Below are 26,215 nucleotides of genomic sequence, written 5' to 3'. Positions count from 1 at the left end.
ACTCTCTCCTGGGCAATTCCTGAATGGCCCAACACATCTTGCTAGCAGGAAGAGCTTCTTAATGCTCAGCTGATGTTTTCCCTTTCCTAATTACAGCTCCCTGCAAGGTGATTTCTTAGCCTCCAAGGTGGTGATAGATTTTTTCATTGATACAATTTCCATGGCTCCCGTCTTTATTTGTTACTAAACAAACCCATGCAAACATTTGGTGTGTAAAGGGTGTTATTAAACTAAGTCTCGCCTATATATTTAGTCCTTTTTTTCCCCTTCTTGCTCCAAATCATTTGTTGTACCAAGACAGCTCTGCTCAAAGTAGATCCCCCAGAAGTAAGATGCACAGAGCTGATTCACATGAACAGGCATGAAGCTCCGAGCCATTCAGGTGTTATGACTTTTTCCTCCTTTTCTTTTGTCTCAAAACTCAAACTTCAGTGCATGCATACAGTAAGGGCTTTAAGATGCATGCTGCCAGCCTTCTGAATTGCCTCTCATGACCTGACTGCATTTTACTGTTGACAAGCAAGCAAATCAATATGTGAAAGCGTGTTGCTGGCCGCTGACCATTTAACGCTTCTCCTCGATAGCTCAGAGTGCGACATCCCTCTTGGGACAGTGAAATGCCAGCGAGAACCACCGCTGTGGGGATTGACATGACTCATCCAGCACTCACTGGTTCCAGTTGGGCTTTCACCACAGCCGTCAGCCCCGGCTTTGTGTTCTCCTCCGCTACCTTCCTCTCTCCTGCTCTGTCCTTCTGGATAGCTGGCACTAAAACAGGGAGAAGAGAGTGAGAACAAAAAAGACATTCTGTAGAGGAGTGCCACCATCAAAGGGAAGCAAACAGCCTGCCTTGGCCTCCACATTTTGGCTGTGACTCAGTGGTGACTGCCACTTGCATGCTGGACATGCGCACAGGGAGCTGGGGCACCCTCGCCACGAGGGGTGTGGCATTAGGGATGATGGAGTAAACAGCAATTCACCTGAAACCAGATTAGCCAGCACACGTTCCCGAAACAGAACCTAGGAAAGAGACAAGTCCGCGGTGTATTTGTTTGGCCTGGTAACGAGAGCTAGGCATGGGAGCAGATGCACTTAGTGGAATTCCCCCATCCACTAGCATTATGGGACACTCCTATTACTGTTCTTATAATTACTGCTAATCATTACTATTACTGTAGTGACCAAAAAAAAAAAAAAAAAGCAGTCAGGATCAAGCCTTCATTGTCCTGGCTGTTGTCATGCAGGGGCGATGAGACAGCCTGCCCCAGGGGATCTATAAACGTGGGTGCCCAATTCATCACTGCAGTCATATTCAAACTAGGACACCGTGGTCTACAATGAAGCTCCCCTAGGACCTGAGCAAAACGAAAGCCTGGCATTCCCTCCAGCTGAGCTATGATGGCCTTGTTTGCATTAGCTTGGAGCCAGGATGTTGATATCAGGGTGCTCTCTGTTGAAATGCAGCTAGAAAGGCAAGAAGCTGATCAGGAATACCTTGGGGTCTCAACACTCAACAAGATGTTTCCATTCCGTGTTTTTTCTCTGTGGGCCCAACCTGCAATAAAACTCCATATTCTTTGATCTCCAGTGAATTTGGTATCACCAACTCTTGAAATCCAACTGTGAGTCACATGGCATGCGGAAACCTCTGGGGTTTGGTTTGGGAATGACCAAGAATAACTGAAATCATCTTCTAGTCACCTTCTCCTCCCAGCCATGGTTTGAACACTACCTCAGGTATCCAACCTCCCCGAGACAGACCGAAGAAGAGCATTAACCAGCTTCGTCACACACTGGGTACCAACAGGGAGCTCTAAGGAAAGACTGCAGGCTTCTATAAAGATCCTTTCTCTCTGAAAGGAGCTGTGAGTTTGCCCCAAGGTGAAGGAAGCAACCTAAGATGATCCCCACACCAAGACCCCCAGGGAACTTGTCCCCACCTGTCCAACAAGGGTAAGGAGGGTGCTGGTCACCTGCTGTGTGCATGGAGATGGGATGAGGAGAGAAACCTACTGAAGTTGTGTCTTGGGGTCTCAACCCCAAGTCCTGGGGACAAGGTGCCAGCAGCTGACGGTGATACTTCCACGGGTAACTCCTCTGCATGGCACCTCTGCACCCACCTCCTCATCCAGCATTGCTCCCTGCAGCAGGGTGCTATTGAAGAGATGCAGGAGGTTTCCTTCAGGATACTCCAAGTGCACGTGTGTAAAGCAGGAGTGGGAAATGACAAAGGCCAGGGCTGGGTTTAATTAGACTGGTGTTAGTTACTCCATTAAGAACATCACCAACCTGGGGCTGGCAGTTCTTGATTACCACTCCTATAGCCAGTGTCTTGGTCCTTTATACATGAAAAAGGGGGCTGTGGATAAGGGTCTGGTAATTCCAGTGTGAATTGAAGCTAAAGGGTGAATTGCCAGGTGAGGAAGAGAGTACTCCGGGAAACACTAGCTAAAGCTGCCAAAAGCACTCAGTTCTCTGGATCTTGTTCAATCTGCAGTAATAATAGTCCCTCTGAAGGGCTTTCTAGAGAAGTCAGGCATCCCAGAAAACCATTTTTTTTGGTAAGAGTCCAAAGAGAAGCTGCACATTAGATGCTCAGGATGAAACACTTTTGGTCACCGACTTACAGCGTGCCTGCAGCAGAGGTCACCCCTTCATAAATAACACACGTTCCAGCTCCACACCCAGATTAAGCTACCCTGCCCAACCAGGCATACAAGCCAGCTGACATCAACCAAAACAAAGACCATGAAGTTAGCACGGGAGACGGCCTGTGCTGAGCTGAAACACGCCGGCCAGCAGGGCTCATGCAGAGCATGGCCCAGCTCTTTGGCCTCCATCCTGGCTTCGCAACCCTCCCCCCGTTTTGTTCTCGTAACATTCCCCGACGTGGACCAAGGAGCGAGATTTCCAGGAAGGACTGCTGTATGCAAAGCTAATTGCCACTCTTTCCAAATCAACCTCTTTAAAGGGCACATAGGTTAACTAAATGGGAAAAGAGGTTTCAGTGCAAGTCTCTTCTCCCTCTTCCACAGAGTGCTCTTATGCAAGGCGCTGCACACTGCAGCATGCGTGTGATTACATGGGGGCAGCCCGGATTGCCGTGTATACTAACTGTGCGACGTGTCATCTGCGCCGCCGACTGCGCTGCAAATGCTGAAATTGTCTTTTACGTAGATCTACATAAGGCTGGACCCTTTAGGCAATGGCCTTCAATTGTTTACAGGGTTTTTATAAACAGGATACTAACGATTTGTAAATATCCCGCTGGAAATCCAGCAGTTTAATATATATGTGCCCGTCTGTAATAAATCTATCTCCACTAAAACTTCACTGGTAGTGTTACACAACTGTTACTGACCACAACAATTGCGTCTAATTGCATGTACCAATGATTCTGCTTCGTCTCTCCTACAGTTTGATCCTGGGGTTGGTACATCTTCAGCACGTTGCCCGGGCAAGCAGAAATCCAAGAAATAATGCATTATTGTTGCCAGCATTTTCCAGGCTTGCACGGTGCATTTCTCCTCAGTCAGAGAAAGAGCAGGAGAATGTGCTGCTCTGAATTCCTGCTGCTGCACCTTAGCTAGATTTGTTTATTGTGTGTTGTTTAATTTTTCACATCAACTTCTCTCCAGGTGAATGCAGATGGGGACACGTACACGTACACCTACAGACATATGGCACACAGAAAAATCTTTCTTTAATATTTTCTTGGGGTTTCCTTGAGCATTGCAGAAGAGAGTGTTTAGATGGTCAGCAGCTAGGTATCTGTCTGTAAACAGTAAATTTCCTGCAGTCAAACCAAAAGTACCTTTCGAAAAGAAGTTGTAACACAACCCTCTCGTGTTGTATCAATCCACCTACAGACACATCCTCTTGGCAGTGAGAGAGGCCAGCATTTCCCTCTAAGCTAAATATTGTACTAAAATTCATGTGTGCCTACCTCAGTTAGCCCACATTTAAGAGACAAAGTAGCGAGCTCTGGGGGATGGATAAGTTGCCTTCATGCAGAGGGAAACTCCAGCTTGAAAACCAACAGAAGGACTGCACTAAACCCACGGCGTGGGAGAAGAGGCAGCATAATGTTGTGTCACTCCTGATGCAAGTGTGAATAACCCACTGCTGGGAGTGCACTGATGCAAAGCAGTCTGTCAGTACGTCCTTAGCTTCAAAATAAGCGCCTTAAGGAACTGTAATGACAGACAGTAGCTGTGCTAGCTTAAGGTCAGATCCCAGTAAAGCATTTGAGAAATACTTGCCCCAACCTTAAATACTTCTTCAGCAAGTGAGGGAGTCCTTGTAAGAATTTATGTTGTTGCCATCTCCAAACATGATGCACATAAAAAAGATCGTCTCAGATATCTGGTGCCATCCCTTAACAAAACCCTGGGGTTTGCATGTGACACAGATCCTAACGCTGTCCCCTGACTGTTAATGCTTCTCCGAGTCAAGCTGGTTTCCCCCAGCTCCCACACTTACTCTGCAGCAGTGCTAGCGAGGTTGTGCTGTTGACCAGAAAACCTCTGTGGCCTCTCATCCAAGATCTTATCTGCCACAGAGAGATACTCAGTCAAGCCATGCACTACAGCAGAAGCTGTCTGTCCGGGCCAGTCCAGGTTACCATCCCTGCTGAAGATGGTTGTGAGGGTAAACAGGGCACAGCTTACTGTCTTGGCCTCTCTGCCAGGCTACGATAGCCCCCTAGCTCCATCTCTGTCCCTGAATGCGAAATACTCCATGGAGCCTGGTTGTCTTGCAACGATTTTTTCCCCCTCAGTATATATCAGAAAAAAGGACTGCACTTGCACATCTTGTTAATCCTGCCTAAAACTATGGGAAAACTGAGAGCAGCTCTCCCTGTGCTTCACAGCCTTCCTGTTCTGCATCTCCTCCCACCTGCACACACAATTCCCCCAGACTTTGGTAGAAAGATGTGAGTCACATGCTGTGTCACAAGCAAGAAAAAGCTAGAACATTGATCTCATTTCTGTCTGCTTCCCAGAATAAGGTCAGTGACACCAAAGCCTTCAAACCCCGTTTTCTTCTCATCTCCTTCTATGCCCGTCACTTAGGTGAGAGGACTGGGAGGGCAGGAGAATTGTCTCCTGCCATACTCGAGGCACGGAGAGCAGCCTTCGCTCCGGATGCAGGAGCTGCCTTGGCTGGACCCAAGGGGAAGGAACACAGACTGCTCTGGTGTCATTCCTGCTGCCACCACAAGTGGGAAACGTTGGGCCTGTTTTTCACACCTCTATCCCTTCATTAGCACCAGCTGAATGGAGACAACTGGCAATGAAATTGTGGCAAACTTCGTAAATTTCAAAACCAGGAGGAGAAGGCAGTGTTAAGTCCTGATGTCACTTGTTCTGAGGTAGATCACTGTTTTGCACTATGAACTCAGCTGGGCTTCACAGATGGCTTTGCAGATAAAGCACGAGGAAACTAACTTACACCCATTGCAAGTGTATCTACAGCTAAGAAATGAGATAACTGAATGCCCTTGGGGAGATATGAGAGGCATTTAAAGCATAAAAATTGCTCACCTTTCCCTTACCTGGTAGGCAGATAAACAGAAAAGTTCCTGCCCAAAACATCTAAAGGTCTGATGTAAGCCTTCCAAAGCAAAGGAAATAGGACTCGGTGGCAGCTGTGGCAAGAGAATGTGCTACCCAGTGGCAGAACATTCCCAATTCGCTCAAACTGGGCAGCTCTGGAGAACTGCTCAAGTCTGCAGGGATCACGGGCAAAGTAAGTGTGGGAGGGCAGAGGCTCACGCTTCTGTGCTGGACACAGAGGCCGGGGTGTTTCACAAGGGCATTCGCAGCCTCCCAGGTGCTGCGCCGTGCTCAGACTTTCAGTCACGTGGCTGTTGGGATAGACACTGCTCACCACACGCTAAGGGAGGGTGGGAGCAATTTGCTTTACTGCTCTTGCCAAAAGCCTCTATTAGTAGATGTTATGAAAGCTCCACAGAGGCAAAGCATTCCTAAAACCACTTGATTAAAATTAATAACACCCGAAACTCCCCCCAGTTGTTTATGGACGGGAGCGCCGAAGGAGGCAAGCAGCAAAAGCAAAGGCAGAGAGAGAGAGAGAGAGAGGTGTTCCCCTTCCCTACAGCGTGATGGGCCAGGGGAGTCCCCGCATCCTTTCAGCTGGCTGCTGAGATGCTGCCTGCTTCCCCCGCACCGAGGGCGAGACTGGTTTTTGATCTACAGGTGCCAAGACCTACTTAAGGATTGAGCGTTGTTCCAGCGCCTATGAACTACCCTCGCAGTCTTCAATGCTTTCACCCCCACGGCATCCCTGCAGCTATTTTGGGACCTCTTGGAGGGTGGAACCGAGGCACGCGCAGCTTACCCGAGGCGCGTGTCGAGGCACAGGCTTCCACCTGCATCTCCCGTGATCCCTGCTCCTGCCCTGCTTGCAGATCACTTCCTCTGCAGGTGGCGAGTGAGAGCAGCACCGGCTGCCTCCCAGACTCCTCTTCCTCATCCCAGAGCCCAGATCCACGCTGTAGTAGAATAAAAATGTCAAGCTGAACGAGGAGGAAGACTTGCAGTAGCACAACTGTCAGGCTGCTATGCTTAAAGGTGACAACCACTCTGTCCCTTGGGCACACTGACTGCCAGCTGGCAGATGTCAACTCCTGTGCGCGGTGGTCTCAGAGACCCAACCCGAGCTTTTTTCCCTTGGCTGCTTCCTCACCCTTAGCACGGGCAAAATGAACTTGCAGCTGACATCCTGATCCCAGGCACTCTGTTGCCTTACAAAAGGGATGGGAGATTTAGGAAGTCTGCAGTGTGTGACAGACACGTTTTGAGCTCAAGCTTCTGAAATAACAGGTCTGCTGAAGCAGGTGTAGGCTTTCTTTGTGCTGCCCCAAAACTCATGACACAGGGAAACCTTGGTCTGAGAGTGACCTGCATTAATGCATATGAACTGTAATGCTGTCTTATTTGTATAAGAAAATCATTTTGCATACAGCTTAAGACCATAATCCTTGGGGAATTTGATTTGTGGAAAGGCCTGGACTCAAGATCTAGTGTAGAACATGAAAAAATCTCTGTATCACTAACTTTTGCTCTGGCTGGAAACAGAGGAGGATTTACCTTTGCAGCCAGTAGCTATTAACTGGAAATCATTCATCAGATGGAGTCTCTGAAAGCTCTTCCATCCGAACCCCAGAACTTTTCCACACACCCTGGGATATACAGCTCCCTGTGCCCCACTGTGCTGTGCTACCAGGCCTCAGTGCTATGTTCCCTTTCATCTCGTACTGCTACTGGTACACATATGAGTGCAGAGCTTCTGCGCTGGCCTGGCCCGCTATCCCCCACAGCCAACAGCAGTAACCAGACTAACTCATGTATAAGACTTTTGGGGTCTCATCCACAGGGCCTGGCTGGGTCCAGTGACACAGATCTGCCACCACACCGCAGCAGAACCCCACACAGCACTCTCACATGAGGCTCGGGATGGAGATGGGTTTGTGTTGTTTTCTACCCAAGTTCCTTCGAGGATAATGGTATGTTTTCCGCAGGGCTTTCTGCACATGTACTGATCTGTGTGAACCTGAGTTCTAGGTTAACCAAGATATTTTTATGAGAAACAAAAGACAAACTTGCTGCTCAACAACATTACCAAAATCCTTGGGATCTAAGTCAGAGCCCGAGCTTGGCAGCAGCACAAGGTACATCCTGTACATTAAAATCTGAAGTTTTCTATTGTACATTCAGGGTGCATGGGTGAACATTTCACTACTTATTTCCATGTCTGCTAGACACTGAGCACAGAAAATGTTATTTGGCATAAGAGAAATTGTGTACGTGGCAGCAGAGAGCTAGTGTGCTGAGCGAACAGCAAGTAACAGGAAACAATGCACAGTCTTTAAGGGATTCAAATGTTTGATGACAAAGGGAATTTGGCTCCTATCTGTGTCATATTTTCTTTTGAAACAGCCACAGCACAGAGGAGAAAAGCTAGAATTCACTTGCATTGCAGGTAGTGCACACACTGTTCTGAAGTCCTATGCCAGGCTTTAAAAGCTGGTAAAAAGAAAATCCTACAGAACCACACAAAGGCTAATTCCCACCACTGCCAGGTGTAATTTCACAAGTCACCCCTCAAAGCCAGCTGTGCTAATTCTGGTACAATTTCATCTGCAGAACAGGAGAGGAAGAACTGGCACAAATACAAGAGATGCTCCCAGATTCTCCTGTGTTACAGCAACCAGAAGGCTGTTCATAAGCCTCATGAAGTTGATGGAAAAATGACCAGGACTTCCACAGGCTCTGTCCAAATTGTCCTGTATTTAGAAAAATACTCAAGTTTTGTCCCCCACCCAGGGGTTTTTAACCTTCCAATAGTATTCAGAGCATGCTTACATTTATGAGTTGCTGTTACTGCATAGCATGGTGGCCTGCATCTCTCATCCTGCTCCTCTTACATCCCACGGAACTCCCTAGTAATATAAATATTAAAAAGTACATTTTAAGAAATTTAAGTAATTGAGTGCCCATGGCAATCAAAAGCCTAAAAATGCCTAAACACCCAAACACTAATTCCATACCCACTGAAATCAACAGGGGTTTTACTACAGCCCGCGGCAGGTCTTGGAGTCAGGCCAGAGCTAATTGGGAAAATCCCAGATCCCTTTTAATTCTCTTAAAAATCCTCGTGTTAAGACATTAAATGGCTGCATTTCACAAACACTTAATGGTCTAAAAAGCAATCAAACTAACCCTTTGCGGAATCATCCTAAATACCTCTTTTAAGACTTTCCAGGTTGTAGTTTGAAAGTGGCACCTGAAATACAAGAATGTGCTGGACCAGTTTACAGCGGGATCCCACACCGGGATATCTGTCCTCTGCCTAGATGAACGGAGAGGTCAAACCAGTGCAAACTTGCCCTGAATAACAGGAGGGGAAAGCAAGAATGGCAGGCTCCATCTCTCCTCCCAACCCTGTGAAAGCTCGCGGACTTTCTTCTCTTTGGGGGCCTGGCCCAGCCCTTGGCATTGCTCAGAACCCGGGCAGAAACGCTCCTTGGCACCTCTGCTCTACAACCCGTTGGAGGCCTCCACACAGAATAAACCCAGGGGATTTCCTCCTGCACCACAGCACTTGCTGATGGTGGAAGGAGGGGACACCTGCACTGGGAAGGCCAGGAAACCTTGGCCTGTAAGGAACCATGCTGGAAAAGAAGAAAGGGTTGGAGGGGAATGTCCGAGGCCACACAACCCAGTCCAACTTCCCCTAAATCCTCTAAGGTTTTGCTGAGGTCACGACCATTTCTGTGCAGATCTCAAAGCACGCGCGCGTGTGTCTCTGTAAGGTCATGCCCTTCGCCTGCGTCACTCCCCGTTCTTATTTGGAACAATCAGGAAGAAACTCCTGGTGTTTCTTGGCTCCTGCACACATTTTTCATGCATAGGGGAGCACCCAGCCCATAGAGAACATTTTTTGCTGCTGTAATCTTGATGGGAAAAGCAGTTAGTGATGGAGGAAGGCATTCAGATGGCTGAGATGTGCCTGAGGGAGGAGACCTCACAAACATATTTGCACTTGAGAAGCAATGAACGTGCCACCAAAAAAAGTCAAGAGAAGTATTAACGAGGCGAGGGGAAAGGGCAAGAGAATTTCCAGTCTTTCAGCTCCTCGGGAGCCACACTGCATTTGTGTGCTGGTTCATTCTGGTAAACCAGGACAGCCTGAGCCGGTGCTGCTCTGAGAGCAGCAGGCAGATCTGCAACATCACTTTTACCTGGAAAAGGAGGAAAGGCTGAGCTTTAACCCCCAGCTGCTGGACACACACCAGTCCTCATGACAATGACAGCCAGTTGTGGGAGGGCAGTGAGCTCCCAGGCACTGCTGTAAAAGGACTCACATTCTGGAGGGCTTGGATTAACAAAATCCCTGTCTTGGTTCAGTCAGGTTGTCTGATCACCAATCCATATGCAACTACAAAACCCAGCTCAACTGCTGGGGTCTGCATTCATTTAACAGGGGCTGCATGTCCAGCAGGGATACTTCAGAGCTGCTCTTTTAAGCAATCTAAGCCAAGCCGCACGAGTTCACCGTTGTGTAGGGGCTGTACGGTCCTAAGTGGGAAACCAGGACACAGCTGAAGCAGAAGCCACAGCAGTGAGACAGGCATCTCCTGCACCCTTCCACGGGTCTTACCACTCTCTGTGCAACTGGTCAGCTCTTTCCAGTGGTCATTCTGGGTTTTGAACTTAGTTTTGCCTTGTAATGCTCAATCCTGCTTCTTCTGACTTGTTTTACAGGATCAGGCTGGAAATTACAAGCTTCACGGGTTCATCAGCCTTTGTCTTCAAGTTCATGCCCATCTTCAAGTTCACAGTTCTGCCCCTTGCCACCAAGGCAGCAAGAGAAATTAGCACAAATTCCTACTGGATTGTTTTCACAGCCACCACTCTACCTGCTACAACCTTCAGGTATCCCAGCATTTGCTCCCATGCGGACCCAGGTCTGATCTTGAATTGAACAGAAGGATGAGGCCCTGTCACACGGCAGTTAGTCAGTCATCCAGTAACTCTGCACCCACTTATTTTCCTTGCTGGAAAATCACACAGCATAACCACCATCCTTCCCAGCAGTTCTCCCGCTATGCCCACATTCTGTGCCAGAGCTGCCAAGACCCAATGTCTAAGATGCTAAGAGCTGCCACAAAGCACAAGTGCAGATGAGGCCACCTGAGGGGCCCCTCCTCGTGTTTTGCTGTCTCAGCAACATCCCTCCACCAAATAGGCATAAGCATGTGCATATAGTCTTGAAGAGAGGGCAAAGACACAAACACTTAGGTCAAAATCTGCATGTTCTGGCCATGTGGCATGGCCCCATAAAATCACGGTCCCCACACTGTCCTCTGCCTGCCAGTGCCTCATCTTAGATGCCTCACCGCCCTGTGGGGTGGCTGCTGGGCTGGTTGGCTCGCAGGGCAGGGATGCCCTGAAAGCTCCTGGGTCCTCCCTGTTACGTAAAGCTGTTGCAGCTACCTGCCAGGCCTACCGGTTGCCCTGCAACCTTCCAAATCCCAAGGAGTATCTATTAGACAGCTTCCTGGAACAGCGCTCCTATTCACATCTGCCGCTGGGGCTCCGTCAAACGGCCAGCAGAAGTCAATAAAACGCAGCTCATCATGGGATTTGCCGTAACAATGGGACACAAACAGACTTAGTCTTACGTACAGAAATGATGTCAAACAAATTAGCTTTGCTCAGGTTAGTCAGATGCTCTTGCAAAGCACGGCCCTATCTTCTTGTGTCTCAACCCTGGCTGTGCTATTTCTCAGCAGGAGCTACCAGGAGGCATCTTTGTGCTGGAGTCCTGCACAGAGAAGACAGAGGAAGAGTTCTTGGCTTTTTCTTCGCCTGCCATAGCAAAAACGATGACAGAACACCACTATAAAATAATTCAAAGTAGCAAAGAGCAGAGCATATGTCGTAAAGTGACAGTGACGAGCTGTACCACTCCCAACCCTGGGTCACATTGTGGCTCCTTGCCTTGGGAAGCTGAAGACAGATCAATTTGCAAACAGAAACAGTGCTCCCAGGAGGTCTGCAGCCCCTGCACAGCATAAGGGGTGCACTCAGCACCAGGCTCCTGGACGTGCTGTGCCTGGGAAGCCTTCTCACAGCTGCCTCAGCCTGGCTCCCCATCATCTGTCTCTCCTTGGCCAATGACAAAGCCACCACACGGTATTTTGGGTCAGTCATGGCCAGGAACCACAGCCACATTTCAATTTCTAGTACTCAAAGAACCACCTAGCTGTGCATCTGCCTGTTAAAGGACAAAGTACTGTTTAAATAAGAGTGTCAAAATGGAACTGTTGTTAGGCAACCTGTTTGCAAACCTGCACCAGATAAACTCAACACGAAGATTTCATTAAAATTCTGTGTTTAAGTGAGTCACTGTCAGATACAGAACCCAAACGTGCCATCTGGATACCTCTGACTTCTGAGTTGGAAAACCGATCCCAGAACTACCTGCCAATTTCGCAGGAGTCCTGATTGCCTAAATGGGGAAAAAAATTGGATGGGCATCTCCCAAAATGTGGCTTGGCAAGACATGCCTCAAGTCCCACGTTCAGCTCATCTTGAACTGTTAGAGAAGACAAGCTTTTACCCTAGCTTGGGAATTTCTCATATTTTTAAGATTAAAATTTTAATTTGTCCAACTCCATCAAACTAACAATCAATTGGACCAGCTATACAACAGCCTCAGTGTGGTTATGTGACCTGTTGCTTCTACAGGGATGTAAGAGCAGGACACAGACCATAACCCATAATCCATGAGCTATATGGAAAAATCCCATGATGGAGAGCATTATATTTGTATTTTTCTGTGTCACTTACTGCCTACATTGTGCCTTTCTCTTCTATGTGAACATTTATCAAATTGAAGCCCCAGAAAGGAAGAAAAGAAAAGATTTAGATGTGAGACCATGAAAACATGATCGTAGGTGCTACAGATTTCCATCCTTTATTAATAAGATGCCTACTGAATGGCTACCCTGCCTCGGGGTCTCTTTCAGGGTCTCTTGCCAGGCCTCATACCTCTGCTCTTTCTTAATAAAAACAAAATATTGGGCTGCAAATGGGAGAAAAAGCCATTACGTAGGCTGTGTAAGGGCCCAAAGGCCCAGGGTCTATACACCCATCTTGTTTTCTGGGATTTAGATCAAGTGACTTGGCCTCCCCGTGCCTCTGTTTCCTCTCATTTCATGGGTCCTCCTCCAGAGGAGGCACAAACCAGCAGCAGCAGCTGTGCTGCGACACCTCCTTCAGCTCGCTGAGAGCTGCTTCTCAGAGCCTGCTCTTGCTCACACTCACTTCAGCGAGAGTAGGAGCAGCCCAGAGCCTAGTCATAGTACAAGATTTTATTGCTGTCATGATAATTAATGACTACTTACACTGAGCTTTTAATGAGTAGCTGCGCTTTTCTGTTTGTTTGTTAACTGGGTCGTAAAGGCATCCTGAGTGATTTCCTGGATTTATAGTACAATAGGGACCTCTACAGGTGCTTCCCTCTCCAGAGCCAGGCGAAGGACGTGATGTGCACGAGCAGCCACACGTCACTGCAGATGCCATCAGAGCTCTACAAACGCAGTGACCAAAGCACTGAGCTGTGCAGACAGCACTTTCAGTCTCTCAGTCGTCAGGCCAATTTGCTCTCTCGTGCCTTTGAGCCACCCAACACCTTGAAATGTAAACAATAACCAGTACATTCTCCCCCCTCCTAGTTTGTCATGTTCACTTTTCTCAAGGCTGCCCTGAAATTGTTCTGTTCCTGGCCAGGAGCTCCTGAAATGAGCAGGACTTCCACAAACCCTGCACACAATGGGTTGGAGCTAACCGCATACAACCTGCTGATCATTTACTTGCACATGTGAATTGCCTTTTTTTCCCTCCCCTCCCAAGTACTGGTTTGTTGTCATACTTCTCAAACAAAAACCTTGTCCTCATGTCATACACCACCCAGAGCTCAAATGAATATTCAAGAAGGAACTCTTGTTCTTGCCTTTGAACTTTCATCTTACCTAGAATTCCCTTCTTTTCCCTCTCTGAAAACTACTAGTGCATTATCCATCAATGTGATAACCATTTCTTAAGAGCACTAAAAGGAGCAAAAACATGACCTATTGGCTACAGCACAAGAGGCTCCGAGGAGTCTGGATTCGCTGCCCTGATGCCTCTCACTCACGTGAAGTTAGTCCGTCCTCGTCTCAGTTTCCACAGCACATCATCCTCAAAGCACTGATCTGCTTCACGTAGATGCTGTGAAGTCAAATCCATTAAGTTACAGAGGTCATTGCAACTATTCCTAACATAATTATTAAATTCATTATTTTGCCAAATTGGCTTTCTCTTTGAGGGATGCTTTTCCAACCACAGCACATTACATGGACCAGAAATTAAATAAAACAGAACTAGTGTTAAGAACTAAAAAGTCAGGAAGTTATGCTGAGCTATGTGATTGTTTTTGCCTGAAATAGAGAACTGCTAGCACTTCACCTCTAGTTCCTAGGACATAACCCAGCATTTATGGCTCAAATGATGCCCAAGGAAGCCTTTTGCCAGCCACATAAACACAAATCTTTTTTTTTTTCTTTTACTACACACTAGAAGAAGCTGTTCTTCCATTGTATGTGAGAAGGATCAGACACACTGCTGTATTATCATCCAAACCCTGTTCTCAGTTATCAACAATAAGAGAAAACCTTCTCTGAGGGAAAACTCTCCTACCTGCCTGCCTGCCACCACATCTCTCAGACTAGCTCCGGGAGCCTCTGGCACTGCCTGCTGTTGCTGACTGGCTATGAGACGAGTTGGGCCAGTGGCCTGGCTGCTTGCATGCCCCCTGCTCAGGCTGCTGATGCACTCATGGGTGATCTTGGGCACTGCTGGGAAACAGCAGCACACCCCGTCAGGAAGGTGGGACAGTTTTCAGTGCCCACAGGGACACTTTGTGCACTGACTGTCAGCCAGCAATATGCTTCCTTCCAAGATTAAGAGAAGTATTTTGCCAGGACATTCATCTTTTCCACAGGCTTGCATCCCAGCATTTTAAATGGGCCTTGCTGCCAGCAGGTACACTGCGGGCTACCCAGGTACTTCAGAAGAAAACGGGTGTCAGATGCTGGGGAGGAGCTCAAGTCCCAGCCAAGCATTAGTGACAAAGTGCACCCAGATGTTGAGAGAGGATTGCTGCAAAGTAGGGAGAGGGTTTGGTTGCGTATGGACAGCTAGGCTCAAGTGATGCACTGTGAGGCACTGTGGTGTGGTTCCAGCAGCCAGGATCGCATGCAAGGCAATGCTTCATCCTTTGCAAAGGCAGGTCCCAGTCTTTAGCATCTCTCTCCCCTCCCTGCTGAGCTGGTGCCCCCACTACGCCTGATGCAGGGGTACCCAGAAGCCACACAAGCACAGGGTCTCCTCCCGAAATGGCAGTGTTTTTGGCACGTGCAGCTAATAGGAAAGAGAAGCTCACAGCTCTGTTAATTATGCCATTACAGAAAGAGTCTGAGCCTGATAAATGAGACAGGAAAGACGATCCCGATCCTCTGACGGGCCAGTTCTGCAGGAAATTCAGCACTGTAAGCAGCAACAGACAATACTAGCCCAGTAGCACCTGTCACTTATCAAGGCAGGGCTCAGCACAGCTGACTCCACGAAGCAATCTGAGGCAGCACAGACTTCCTCAGCAGGGTCACTGCATCAAACAGCTGAATGATTCATTCCTGCAGGGATGCCTCAAACACAGCTTGGGCCTGATGAAATCCCTTAGAACAGCAATGACAAGGCTCTTCTCCCAAACGGGCTACAGCCCGTAAACACTGTGCAGGCTGACAGAGAGAACAGTCATCTGTGCTGGTGCCACCAAGCTGGGATGTTTGAGGAGCTGGCAGCCTGCTCCCACATCATGCTTTGGCACAAAGGATTTGGCACCCAAGTGGTGAGGAACCCACATCTGGAAGCCTCACTACCAAATGGAAAAAGAAAAAAAAAATAAAGCAAAGACCTCCTTTCTCTTCCTTCTTCCATCTGTCTTTCCATTTTACTCTCCCCGCGCTTAGACCAAGTTTTATTTTGCATGCCATGGACTCATCTGGTATTTCACTCTGGAGCTTTTCTTCCATTAGCACAAAACCCCTGCAAAATTTCGCAGGCAGCCCTCACAGAGCTACCTTGGTCCTGAAAGCAAACTAGAAAAAGTTTCCTGCCAAACTGGGGCCTTGAAATAATCTCCCTTTTCAGCTGGCATCCATGTTCTAGCTAAACATAAAAAAATATCAGTGTGCGTTTCTCTAGGTACAGAGTATCTCTGTTTTGAATAAATACTTTTCAAGAAGCACTTCGATGACCTGCAGCGCACCCATTTGGCCACCAGATAGTGAAGAACATCAGTGAGTGGATTCACAAATGGTTAAAACACACACACACAAATCCATCTCTTTGTTGACAGCTCTTTAGGACAAAAGAAATTCCAGCTGTTCAAACTCCTGCCTTGAAAACTCCTCAAGCAGCTGCATATATGCACTAAAAAAGTTGTGCTCCTGTGAATGGCTGCTCCATGACAGACTTCTTGATGCAGAAAGATTTTTTTTCTACAAGCGAACACAACACTTGCAAGGTGTGTGTGGGAAGAGACACTGGAAAAGATTAATTTGCATGACAAATGCTTTGCAGCTTTTCCTCTTTTTGGCCTGTCCAGCGATTAAAATTTTCTCAGAGATACAAGGAAGATCTTTAACCTGTGTTTTCCTGATGACGTGCAGTTTTTAACAGGTACTTCAGTTCAGCCTTTGTACAGTGTGTGTGTGCAAGGGGTGAAGGGTGTTTTTTGCATGCCTAAGTGCATTTGCACAGGCATTAACATCTGATTGCTCTCTCACTACATACAGGTGACACAGAAAACAGGGCAACAACTGAAAGCTGACTTCAAAATCATGTCCAGTCAGGGTGATGTGCTGTGAGGTTTTTTTGTTTTCCTTTTTTTTTTTTTTTTTGTATGAAATCAAGAGCTGAGACGACTCAGTTACTGACCAGGATCCCCCATGTGAGGAGCCCACTGAACTTCTGAACACTCAAGTGCTCAGTGTGCATTTACCTCCTCAAAATCCAGCCTTCCATACACACTTCAGCATTACCATTGTAGTCTCACAAATACACAGCTTATTATTATTATTATTTTAAACAAAAAACAAATGACAACCATCCTCTGGTAAAAATGAACTTGCATAACAAAGAAATTGAACCTCTCAGCAACGCACAGCAATTTAGGAGCCTGCATTATTCCACAAAAATCCCAAAGATTGTTGAGGTACCTATCTGCCTTTTCCTTGTAGATGACTAAGCACAGCAAATTTGTCTACAATGTGCAACAGCTGAAATGAAAAATCTCTGGGAGACATCTCCAGTCTCATCGGCACTGGCAAATCCTCCAAATGTCAGTGAGAAGTCACAATTAGTGCCACCATCCTTACAACCAACTCAGTCTCTTCTTGACCAAAATCCTCCGGCCTTCGCATTTCTTTGTAGGAAAGATGAAGGAAAACAAGCACCTGGTAATAATCTGTCTGGCCAGGACGAAACAAAATCCCTGTGGCCATTTCTTTTTTATCTGAGTGGTCACATTGTGCACCGGATGTGCACAAGGAGTAAAATGAATATGCTTCCTTGGCAAAGCTATGCTAAGTTGCATAACAAAATTCCAGATTCTGTAGCAGCTGGAGTCTTGCTCTGAAATCACCGTGCAGCAAAGCAATGTTTTGCATTAAGTTTCAGCAATGTGATGAGCTGCTATATGATGTTTAGGAAAACTTGTGTTCTTTGTCACAAGCACACTCCATAATCCATTTCAAGAAAGATGTTGAATTCCTTCTGTCGTCAAAAACGTTAAGAACTTGCTGTGTCCCAAGGTGTCATAGTCTGATTTTCCAGAAATTGCATACCTGTTATTCCAGATTTTACTAAGTCTCCGAGAACAATGTATTTTCCTCAGTCCAAAGCACTTGATGATTTTGTCCCATACGGCAATAGAAGCAGAATCCAGATGGCTTCTCATCAGCACATGATGTTCAGAAAACAATTCCATTGTGAAACAGGTTGTTTCAGGGAAGGAGAAAAAAAAAAGACAGGAAAGACCAGAGCAGAACACTGTACTAGGGCTTGAAATGACCAAAAACTAGATATAATGACTCAGTCCTCTCCTGGACAAATATGAACCGCAGGAGAGCGCTGAGAAGGCTGCAAGTATCCCTTGCTGTTCTGACCTGCTAATCTAGCAGCCTTCACTAGAAATATCAAGTCTTTCTTCAAAAGTGAATGGAGCCCAGCAGTTCTGCAGCAGTTCCGTTTACACACTCGCTCCGTCACTCCCTTCATTTCACCTCGTCAGCGAGGCTGGGGTACCTGCTAGATGGTGGGGGGTGGCCCTCCAAACAGAACAGCCTCTTGCCTACAGGCAGATTGCTAAGTGTCCCAGCGCCACGTCTTCACAACGCCGTCTCTCCTGTGCAGACTTTGTAGGGCGATTTCAATTTCCTGCATCTAAAATGGAAAAGGTTGTGTTGTTTTAATCATACACCTGTAAAACCCCTGTAGTCTGAACAGAACTAGATGTAATTGCTCAATTCATTTAAGTAGACCCAACAAAACCCACTTTTAGCAAAGCTGCACCATGTTATACAACCGGCAGATGAGAAAGCAGAAATATTGAGCGTCAGCTCCTTTAAGATCACACAACAAATGCAAAAACACGCTCCCAATGCCCTTGTCAAAACTCTGCACAGCTTTCCCCCCCACACTGTAATTCAGTTGAACAGAATGAGAAGGTTACACGTCTCCCATACCTCTTTCTTACGTAGCAGTAGATGATGGCAAGTATCCCACTTGTCAGTATCCCTACACCAATTCCCACAGCAATGTAGCGTTCGTAAGAATTATGTGCATAGGAATTTAGTGTTAAATGTTCACACCTCTCTCCATTATAACCTGCAAGGCACCTACAAATTAAATATACACCGTGTAAAAATTACTCAGAATATCTTAGACTTCGTACTGCAGAAACACATGTTAGTTTTGAGTAGTTTTAAACAATTTAGAACAAGTCTAAACTAGGATAGACTGAATCTGGGACTCAGTCAGAACCTCTTCAACAAGACCACCAGTTGTCCCAGTCTATCTAGGTTATGTAAGCAGCTGTACAGTAATGGAGTTGGAGCTGACATCCTAAAATATCCTGTCCCCTTTGCTGCGCCTGCTGTGAACATTCTTTAACTATGGCGATAGTTCTGATCTAAGATGCCACCGAGGCTGTGGATCTAGAGAGTTAATTCTCCCTCTTTCTTCCTTAGTATTGTAACAGCACAGCATTATTGCTTTGTCATCAGTCCTGAGCCAGCACAGCATCCAAGACTGCGCCAAGCTTTAAGCCTGCAGATACTTCGATGCCACTTGAAAGTTGTGCTCTGCTGGAAATTGGTTACATTACAACAATAAAGCATAGCAGAAAAAGAAACAAGGCTAATTCTAGAAGAAGAGTACTTATCAACAGTGTTATTTACTTGCAGATGGGTTTCCTCAGCTCACTGTGGAAAGCGCAGAGTCCATTAATACAATAGCTGTGGTGTTCTTCCAGACAGGTCTGCATAAGCTTCAAGAGCCTCGGCTGCTCTGTGTACTCTACTGTCAAAGGGGAAAAAGCCGTGTTATATTTGGAAAAAAATATATAAATCGAATAATTCAAAAATATTTTCACAACTCAAGAGGAACAGACAGCTCCTGCAGAAAGACACCTAATATACAGATTCACTGGGATAGGTCTCTTGACAAACGCTGCTATCAGAACAAGCTTCTAAGATCCACCAGCTTGACTTTGGAAGAAGAACAAACTGCCAGTAAATTACTTGCTCTTGAGGAGTGCGTAGAAAAATGATGATGGAATATTTGCTCAGGGGGCTATGGGTACAATGAGAGCACTGAATTATTCTTAGTATGCTTCCCAGTCTGAATTCAAACGATGGATTCTTTTTTCCTTTTCCTCCAATCACAAGACAAATTACTGCACTCCTGTCTGTCCGTGCTGCAGCTACAATTAAGCGAGGAATGGCGGGATTGCTCCCTCGATCTGTTCTCCATGGTCTCCTGTTAGCAGAGTGTCCAGTTATGGATTTATCAATTTGTCACAAGAAAAGGGCTGCAGCAAACAGAAAGAAGGCTCAAAGTCAGTTTGAACTGGTCTCTCGACCCAATTTACAGCAATCTCTAGTGGGGTGGGATGTCCAGTGTGTTACTATCTGAGGGGACAGTTCTAAGATGACTGAAGATTATTTATTTGCTCACTGAGCCTACATCAACAGCAGCTTTCCATTAGGACCACAAGAAACACACAATCAGGTGGGAAGGTGACAAGGTGACCAGGTCTGCTCAGTGACTAACCAACGGTGCAGCAAGCAGAAAGCCTCCTTTCAGACTAAGTGCTGAATCAAGGTTTAGAAAGCTTATACTGACGAAACAATTATCAGATTCAGGACTAACACCACCAATTCCCCCCATTTTCTGAGCCAAGTTCAGTGTGAGTCGTTTCACAGCAGGAATCCACTCATGCACTCAGATTGAGCAACACTGCTTTGAAAATAGTGCCCCCTAACATCTTACAGAGAAATCAGACTTTCAGCTTATGGAGAGGTTTCTACAGAACAAGGGATGATTCAAGTCTTCTCGAAAAAGAGCAGAGGGATTTCTTCTTTCTCAGGCAAAGTTACAGAGGAGAAGGAAAAGCATGTCTTCATTTAAAACATAATTCTTTGGGCTGAGAAAACAGCACGTTTCCAGCACGTTTCCTAGTCTTGTAAAAAGTAAAACAAAGACTCACAAGTGCCTCTCAGTGATTTGTGGAGAAAGAAGTCCTGAAGCTACAAATGCAAGGCCAGAAGCTGTATTACCAGCTGCATATTTTTGGCCTAGTAATCCAGCGACAGACAACACGTGTGCACTGCGGGAGATGCCCGAGCTCAGGCCCTGTCTGTACAGCACACTGCAGCGCAGCAGAGAGGGCCTGAAACATCTCCCAGGTCAGCCCCGCATGCAGCAGCACTCAGTGGTGAGCTTCACGCTCCCACTGCTAGGTTGCCAAAGCATCCCTCCTGATTTACACCACCTTTGCCGAGAGATGGCAGCCTTCCATCCAGCGACTCCTGGAAGAAAGTTTGTTTAGTGCACACAGACACTGCCCCGGAGTACCGAAGTCAGCACTGTCATCAGAAACCAAGGTCAGCCCTGAACAGAAGCCTGCCTGGAAAGCGCTCAAGACAAACGTCTTGTAACACAGGCCACAAGCGAGCGAGCCTGCCCTCCCTCACTTCAGGAGCGAGAGCTTTGTCCTGTGTGGGTTGCAAGATCCCATCTGAAGTGTATGCACGCAAATCCCAAGTGCTAATTATTCTGACATTGCAAAAGTACAAATGATTACCTTTACAAGAATGATGAGTCTCGAAAACAAAAAGAAAGATTTTCTAACCCATCCCAGAGCATTATGCTAATTCATATCACATTATCCACCTAGATACTAAACGAGCTGTTGAACAAACACATCCATGTGCCCTTTCAAGTCATGTGAGGAAAGAAAAGCATGCTGTGTAAGCACCCGACAGCTGCCTACCACTGAGTCATTCCTGCAGATACACTTGGCAAGATCCGACATGAAATCAAAAACGACAGGAACCTGGAAGCCCGGGCATGCCAAAACTGACAGACCGGCTACCAAAAGAGTGAGCCACTAAGACCACGACAGCTCAGCCTCAAGGTATGGTGTGCCAGGGAGGAACGGGAGCGTCAGAAAGGGGAGGGAAGGGGTCAGCCCCAGGTTCGGGACCTCCCTTGAAGTCACACAGAGGAAGTGGCTTGTGGCAATGAAGGGGCCTCGTTTTTCCCCATTAAACCAAGCCCGTCCCAAATTCTGGCTGAAAATTTCACTACAAAGGTTTCATTTTGGTTGAAAGAGCATCTGAAGTTGTTCGTCCCTGCTTTGCAAGCTCTCCACACATTTTTTTCTCTGACTGATCACAGAGCCTAATGCTTCCCAGTGCCAGCACTGGTTACACTGGCCTGCCTAAGGTATAACAACAGGAAACTGGACGTGGTCTTGTAAATGGGATGAAGATGGAGTTGTTCCTCGAGCAGAAATTGGTCATTTTCCACAAGCTGCACTTCAGTCCTCAGAGGACTTGCAGTCCCACAGAAAACTTCTGTTTCCTCTAGTGATTCTTACCCGGGAATTCAGTTTCTCTGGTGACTCTTCAATCATTTCTTTCTCAATCTTCTTGCCAGAAATCACATTTTCTGATTTATCAAGGGCTGCGTATAAGGTATGCCTACATATACTTTTAACTACCTGTGCAAACGTGTGCTTGAAGGGCATTTGTGGTATTACTGAGGAAAACACGCTCTCAGCTAACAGCACGGGGACCTAGTTGATTTGCACAACTGCAACTAGCAGGGAACAACTGCAGTCACGGTTGTGTTCCTGTAAACACAACTCTTATTTACTAAAATATGACCCATAACTCCTGCTGGCTAGAAATAATACAGGGTACGTATCGAGTCCCAACAAATACGGCTACTTCATTATACTCCTGCGCTAGAAGAACCATGTCAGACACATCCACTAGGCCAGACCACAGACGCTGGGCTAATAAATCAAACTACTGCAGTCAAAAATCAACACCACCTTGACTGTTACAAGTATGTAGATATGTGTGCAAGTGCATATACATATGTATTATATACATATATATACACATACACACAAAAATAATACTGTCCAACACATACAGCATGTGTACGAATGTGCTTGTGTCTATAAAACTGTACCACGTTGACAAAACAGACACAAAAAGAGAACAGCAGTTTGACTTGTTATGAGAAAAATAAAAAGCTTATGGATCTACTAAAAAAAGCTTGCAAGACATCCCAAGATGACTTACAATTAGCAGAAATGATTTGTATGCATGTTTATGTTCTTTTAAAAGTACAAAGACATTAATAAGTATCACAGTTAAAATCCTTTCCTCCTTTACTGACCTGCCAAAACCTCAGTTCCAGATCGCACAGGTCTCCAAAAGTAATGACATCACTAGCACCTGAAGTAACATCAAGAATGCAGCTTGCAGGATAAACACAGCACTCTGGTCTCAGATGTTGGCAAGTAAATAGCTTGAGTTCACATTTCAGTCAGAAAAGAAAGTGAAGAGAGCGCTAGCACTCTGAAAAGGGCTGGGGAAGCTGTGATAGCCGAAAGCAAAACTGCAACAAAGAAAAACTACTGAGTAACCGTAATGAGAGGCATCACTTTAAGTTATGTTTGCTGCATTCTCACTTCAGTGCATAAAGACTCAGACTGAAGATAGCTAGAAACCAAGCACTATTTAACATAAATGACCAGTAAAAGTGTAGATAATCTATCCCAAATAGCCTCAAAATACCTTCCCCTAATTATAAAAAGGGTTGAATAAGTGATTCTTGAGCTGGTCAGCAACGAGCCTACCACAGCTGAGTGACAGCCATTATTTCAGAGAGGATTTTAAGGCTCCATGAATAAAGTAGCTCATCCCACACGTACAATATATTCAAAACCCAACTTTGTCTAACTGACAGGAGCCTTACAGGAGCTATTAGCATAAAACAAAATAAAACCTATTCAGTGGCAGATTAATAGAGAAAAACAGAATGGAACACAAATACCTTCAGTGTTGTTTTTTGTCCAGTTATTCCACAACTCTGTGCTGAGGGATGAAACAGTAATAGCCGATTCTTCACTCAGTGCCCCCATTGCTGTGTAATGCAAATAGATGCTTACTGTAACAGAAAAACTCAGCGTATCTATTCAAGGTTCATTTCATTCAGAAAGCATTTACCCACTTATTACAAATTCTGATGCAATGCAGAAAAGTAATAACAGCTCATGTGAAATGTTCCTGCCTCAAACCTCCTTTTGTCATGGAATAATTATTATGATTGTGAGAGAAAAAAAACCTCTCATTTGCAGAAATCCAAAATCCATCTCCATTCGATTATCTATGTAACTTCTGACAAGGCTACCTGCAATATACTACAGACGATACTACGCCTACTTAACAAAGTAGCCTCTTTTCCAAGTCTAAATTATTATTTATCTGTTAAAAACTTTGTTGAGGTTCACATTAACTAAAACAATGCTGCTTCACAACGTCTTTGCATGTTTTCCACTCCAACTGCTTATTTCAGGTAGAGTGATCTCCTGCTCCAGAAAGCCCGGTGTACTATGCCATAGAAAAGCCCCTCCAAACCTACCTTTCAGCAAAATATAAATTAGCATTCCAAATGCCATTGCAGGCAGCTGCTTTAGCACCTTTTCAATTCTTCTTTCCAGGTAGCTCGTTTGCTCTGCTTATCTGTGCTCCCGTGTGTTTTCTCTTGCACTTATATGCCATGAAGCGTCATCTGCTGTTCTCGCCAATCAAAAAAAGGTGCATCTGGCAACAACCTCAGCCCCCGGGGCAACCACACATTTATTTAGGAAACTACTATTATCTAGCAATGGGATCAGGTTTTCTTTTGAAACCCTAGTTTCCTATTACCTGTGGGCATTATTGTGCATGCAAAGATGCAGTTTTCAGGAGCCCTGGTATGTGCCAGAGCAGATCAATGAAATACAGCAAAAACAGAAGTGAGCAAAACAAACAAAAAAAAGATGTATTGTGAACAAGGTGCTCTTTCTTTCCCTTAGCAATGCAAGCCTTGTGATAATTCTAGGCAGATGGTCAACATTCAGCTTGCTGCCATGGATTTCAGGAAGCGGGGTCCAGCCCCTGTTTTGCCCCAGTCCCTACTGTGCCCCAATTCGCTGCTATCCTGACGAGGAACTGTGAGTGCAGCTAGTGCAAGGAGTAGGAAGCGATCAGACACACAGATAACGGCTGATGTTCTCCAGCAGTGACTGCCAGCAAGAGGCCTTTGATCACAGGTTCTGGGGAGCCGGAGGGGCGTGCTAACCACTTTGCATTCAGCCTGCCCTGCGCACAGGCCTCTGAAGCAAGGCAGGGCACCAGCCCCAGCGGAGTCTGTGGTTGTGCAGGGTGGCAGGTGGGAGCCGGCAGAGCACAGAGAAAACAATGGAGAGAGAAAATACTGGCTGAAAGAGGAGGCTGTACACGGCCATGCCATCATTCCTGCTGCCTCTATCCAGCCACGAGAGCGCATCGCTCCCCTTTCACGGAAGTGGGTAGCATAATGAGAGCAATCATGGTTTTTACATCAAGTATTTGTAGGTCTTTAAGACATACCTGACATACACAGTTCTTGTACTAAGCTGCTCTCCACAGCCCTAAATACTCTCCTTTGTCACAGGCACCTTGGAACAAGTAGGACTGGTCCCTCCAAAGGGTTCTTAGGCAGCCACACACACTAGAGGAGATCATCAGAAAGGCACAGTTCAATAACATAAAGTCACTTCAACATCCCCAAAACTCTTGACTCTAACCCCAAGAAAACTGCTAACTTCACCCCAACTTGCGGTTTCTTGACTGTGAGCTCTGAGCAACAAAAAACTTACCACAACTGATTTAAAAAACAAAAACCACACAAAACCTTCTGATAGATGCACTAATAACTCCGGTCAGCTCAAGTTCTCCCTCTACGCCACGCTCTCCTCAGTGATCTATGGGATTAAATCTAACCACTTCATAAGTTCAGGGAAAAACACAAGCTAGTTATGCACATTTTAATTATGCGTTCTCCTGCTCATGGACTGCATTCCAGGAGGCTTTTCCCTTCCTTCAGTATCCTGAATTGCCACATGCCTGCACACTGATCTAGTGCAGCTCGTGCATTCCCCGGATCGACGGGAGTGCGTGTGCCTTCCTGGGTAACCTTTGCTATCAGTCCCAAGCAGGGGTAAGTCTCATGAGCCTTCCTTTCAACACACATCTGCACAATGGGAACTTAATCCGGCTTGAATCCGAGAGGCGGCTTCATCATTAGGCAACAGAGCTGGGCGCGGTAGGCCTGTGAGAAGGGTTCAGCAGACGAGGCCGTGTGGCTGTCCACCACGGGGTGTTTATGCTCGGACCAGACCTGGCTGGGTCCTGGCACACGAGCGTGCTTTTCAGGCTGGAAACAGGCTGTTACCTCTGGACGTCACGGCGGAGAGCACTCTCACAGATGCGTCTGGCAGCTCCCAGACCAGCACGCCGCTGAGCGAAACCTCCGTCTGGCTGGCTTTTGTGCAAGGCTAACTCATCCGGGAGAGGTGAAAAGAGAAAAAGCTGAAGATGCACAATGAACTGCTTGCAGGATATGAAAGAGGCAGACTCATTCGAGTGACATAAGCAAAATGCCTTAGGTTGTTCTTCTGCCAAAAATGTGGAGTCCGTTTTCAGTCAAAGCACAGAAAATGACCGTCGGTTCAGGAAAGCAAAGTGAACAAAAAATAATACTGAACAAGCAAAACACAAACAACGTTCCACTCTTAACATGCTGAAAAAGAAAAAAAACAACACCAACTGTATTAACATTTGCCACAGAAAGATCTGCAGAACTGAACAAGTTTTATTCCACTTCAGCCCATGATGGGTTGACCAACTGCTTAATTTGAACAGATAAGCAAATGTCTGCACTATTGCTTCCACGTGCTTAGTAATGCATCT

The 26,215-nt window shown here is 46.3% G+C and overlaps 2 protein-coding genes across 4 annotated transcripts in view; both read right to left on the bottom strand.

Moving 5' to 3' along the window:
* Positions 1–8,342: 8,342 nt before the first annotated feature.
* On the bottom strand, positions 8,343–24,994 carry EPGN (epithelial mitogen). 3 transcript variants are annotated; one of them, XM_068680444.1, is made up of 5 exons: positions 24,854–24,994; positions 23,274–23,363; positions 19,097–19,217; positions 18,383–18,535; positions 8,343–18,080 (listed from the first exon to the last, which is right to left on the bottom strand). In XM_068680444.1, the coding sequence occupies exons 1-5, from the start codon at positions 24,858–24,860 to the stop codon at positions 18,026–18,028; spliced, it is 426 nt and encodes a 141-aa protein (XP_068536545.1). In that variant the 5' UTR covers positions 24,861–24,994; the 3' UTR covers positions 8,343–18,025. The 3 variants fall into 3 exon arrangements, with proteins under 3 accessions (XP_068536545.1, XP_068536544.1, XP_068536543.1); XM_068680443.1 differs by having other exon boundaries at positions 23,274–23,387; positions 24,854–24,969; XM_068680442.1 differs by lacking the exon at positions 24,854–24,994 and adding an exon at positions 23,862–24,002.
* A 910-nt stretch (positions 24,995–25,904) lies between these two features.
* The window catches only part of MTHFD2L (methylenetetrahydrofolate dehydrogenase (NADP+ dependent) 2 like), a 36,759-nt gene continuing 36,448 nt past the window's right edge, over positions 25,905–26,215 (bottom strand). The window contains exon 8 of the mRNA XM_068680439.1: positions 25,905–26,045. Coding sequence (XP_068536540.1) covers positions 26,038–26,045 — 8 coding nt within the window. The 3' untranslated portion in view covers positions 25,905–26,037. The remainder of the gene's footprint in view (positions 26,046–26,215) is intronic.

This window comes from Anas acuta, chromosome 4 (genome assembly GCF_963932015.1).
Source record: "Anas acuta chromosome 4, bAnaAcu1.1, whole genome shotgun sequence".
NCBI lineage: Eukaryota > Metazoa > Chordata > Aves > Anseriformes > Anatidae > Anas > Anas acuta.
This window is presented reverse-complemented; position numbering and strand designations above follow the sequence as displayed.

Coding starts and splice junctions, on each gene's coding strand:
- EPGN (XM_068680442.1), bottom strand. CDS start 23,898: ATGGCATTTGGAATGCTAATTTATATTTTGCTGAAAG. Junction 23,364..23,861: donor AATTTATATTTTGCTGAAAG/GTAGGTTTGGAG, acceptor TGCATTACACAG/CAATGGGGGCACTGAGTGAA. Junction 19,218..23,273: donor GACAAAAAACAACACTGAAG/GTATTTGTGTTC, acceptor CCCCTTTGACAG/TAGAGTACACAGAGCAGCCG.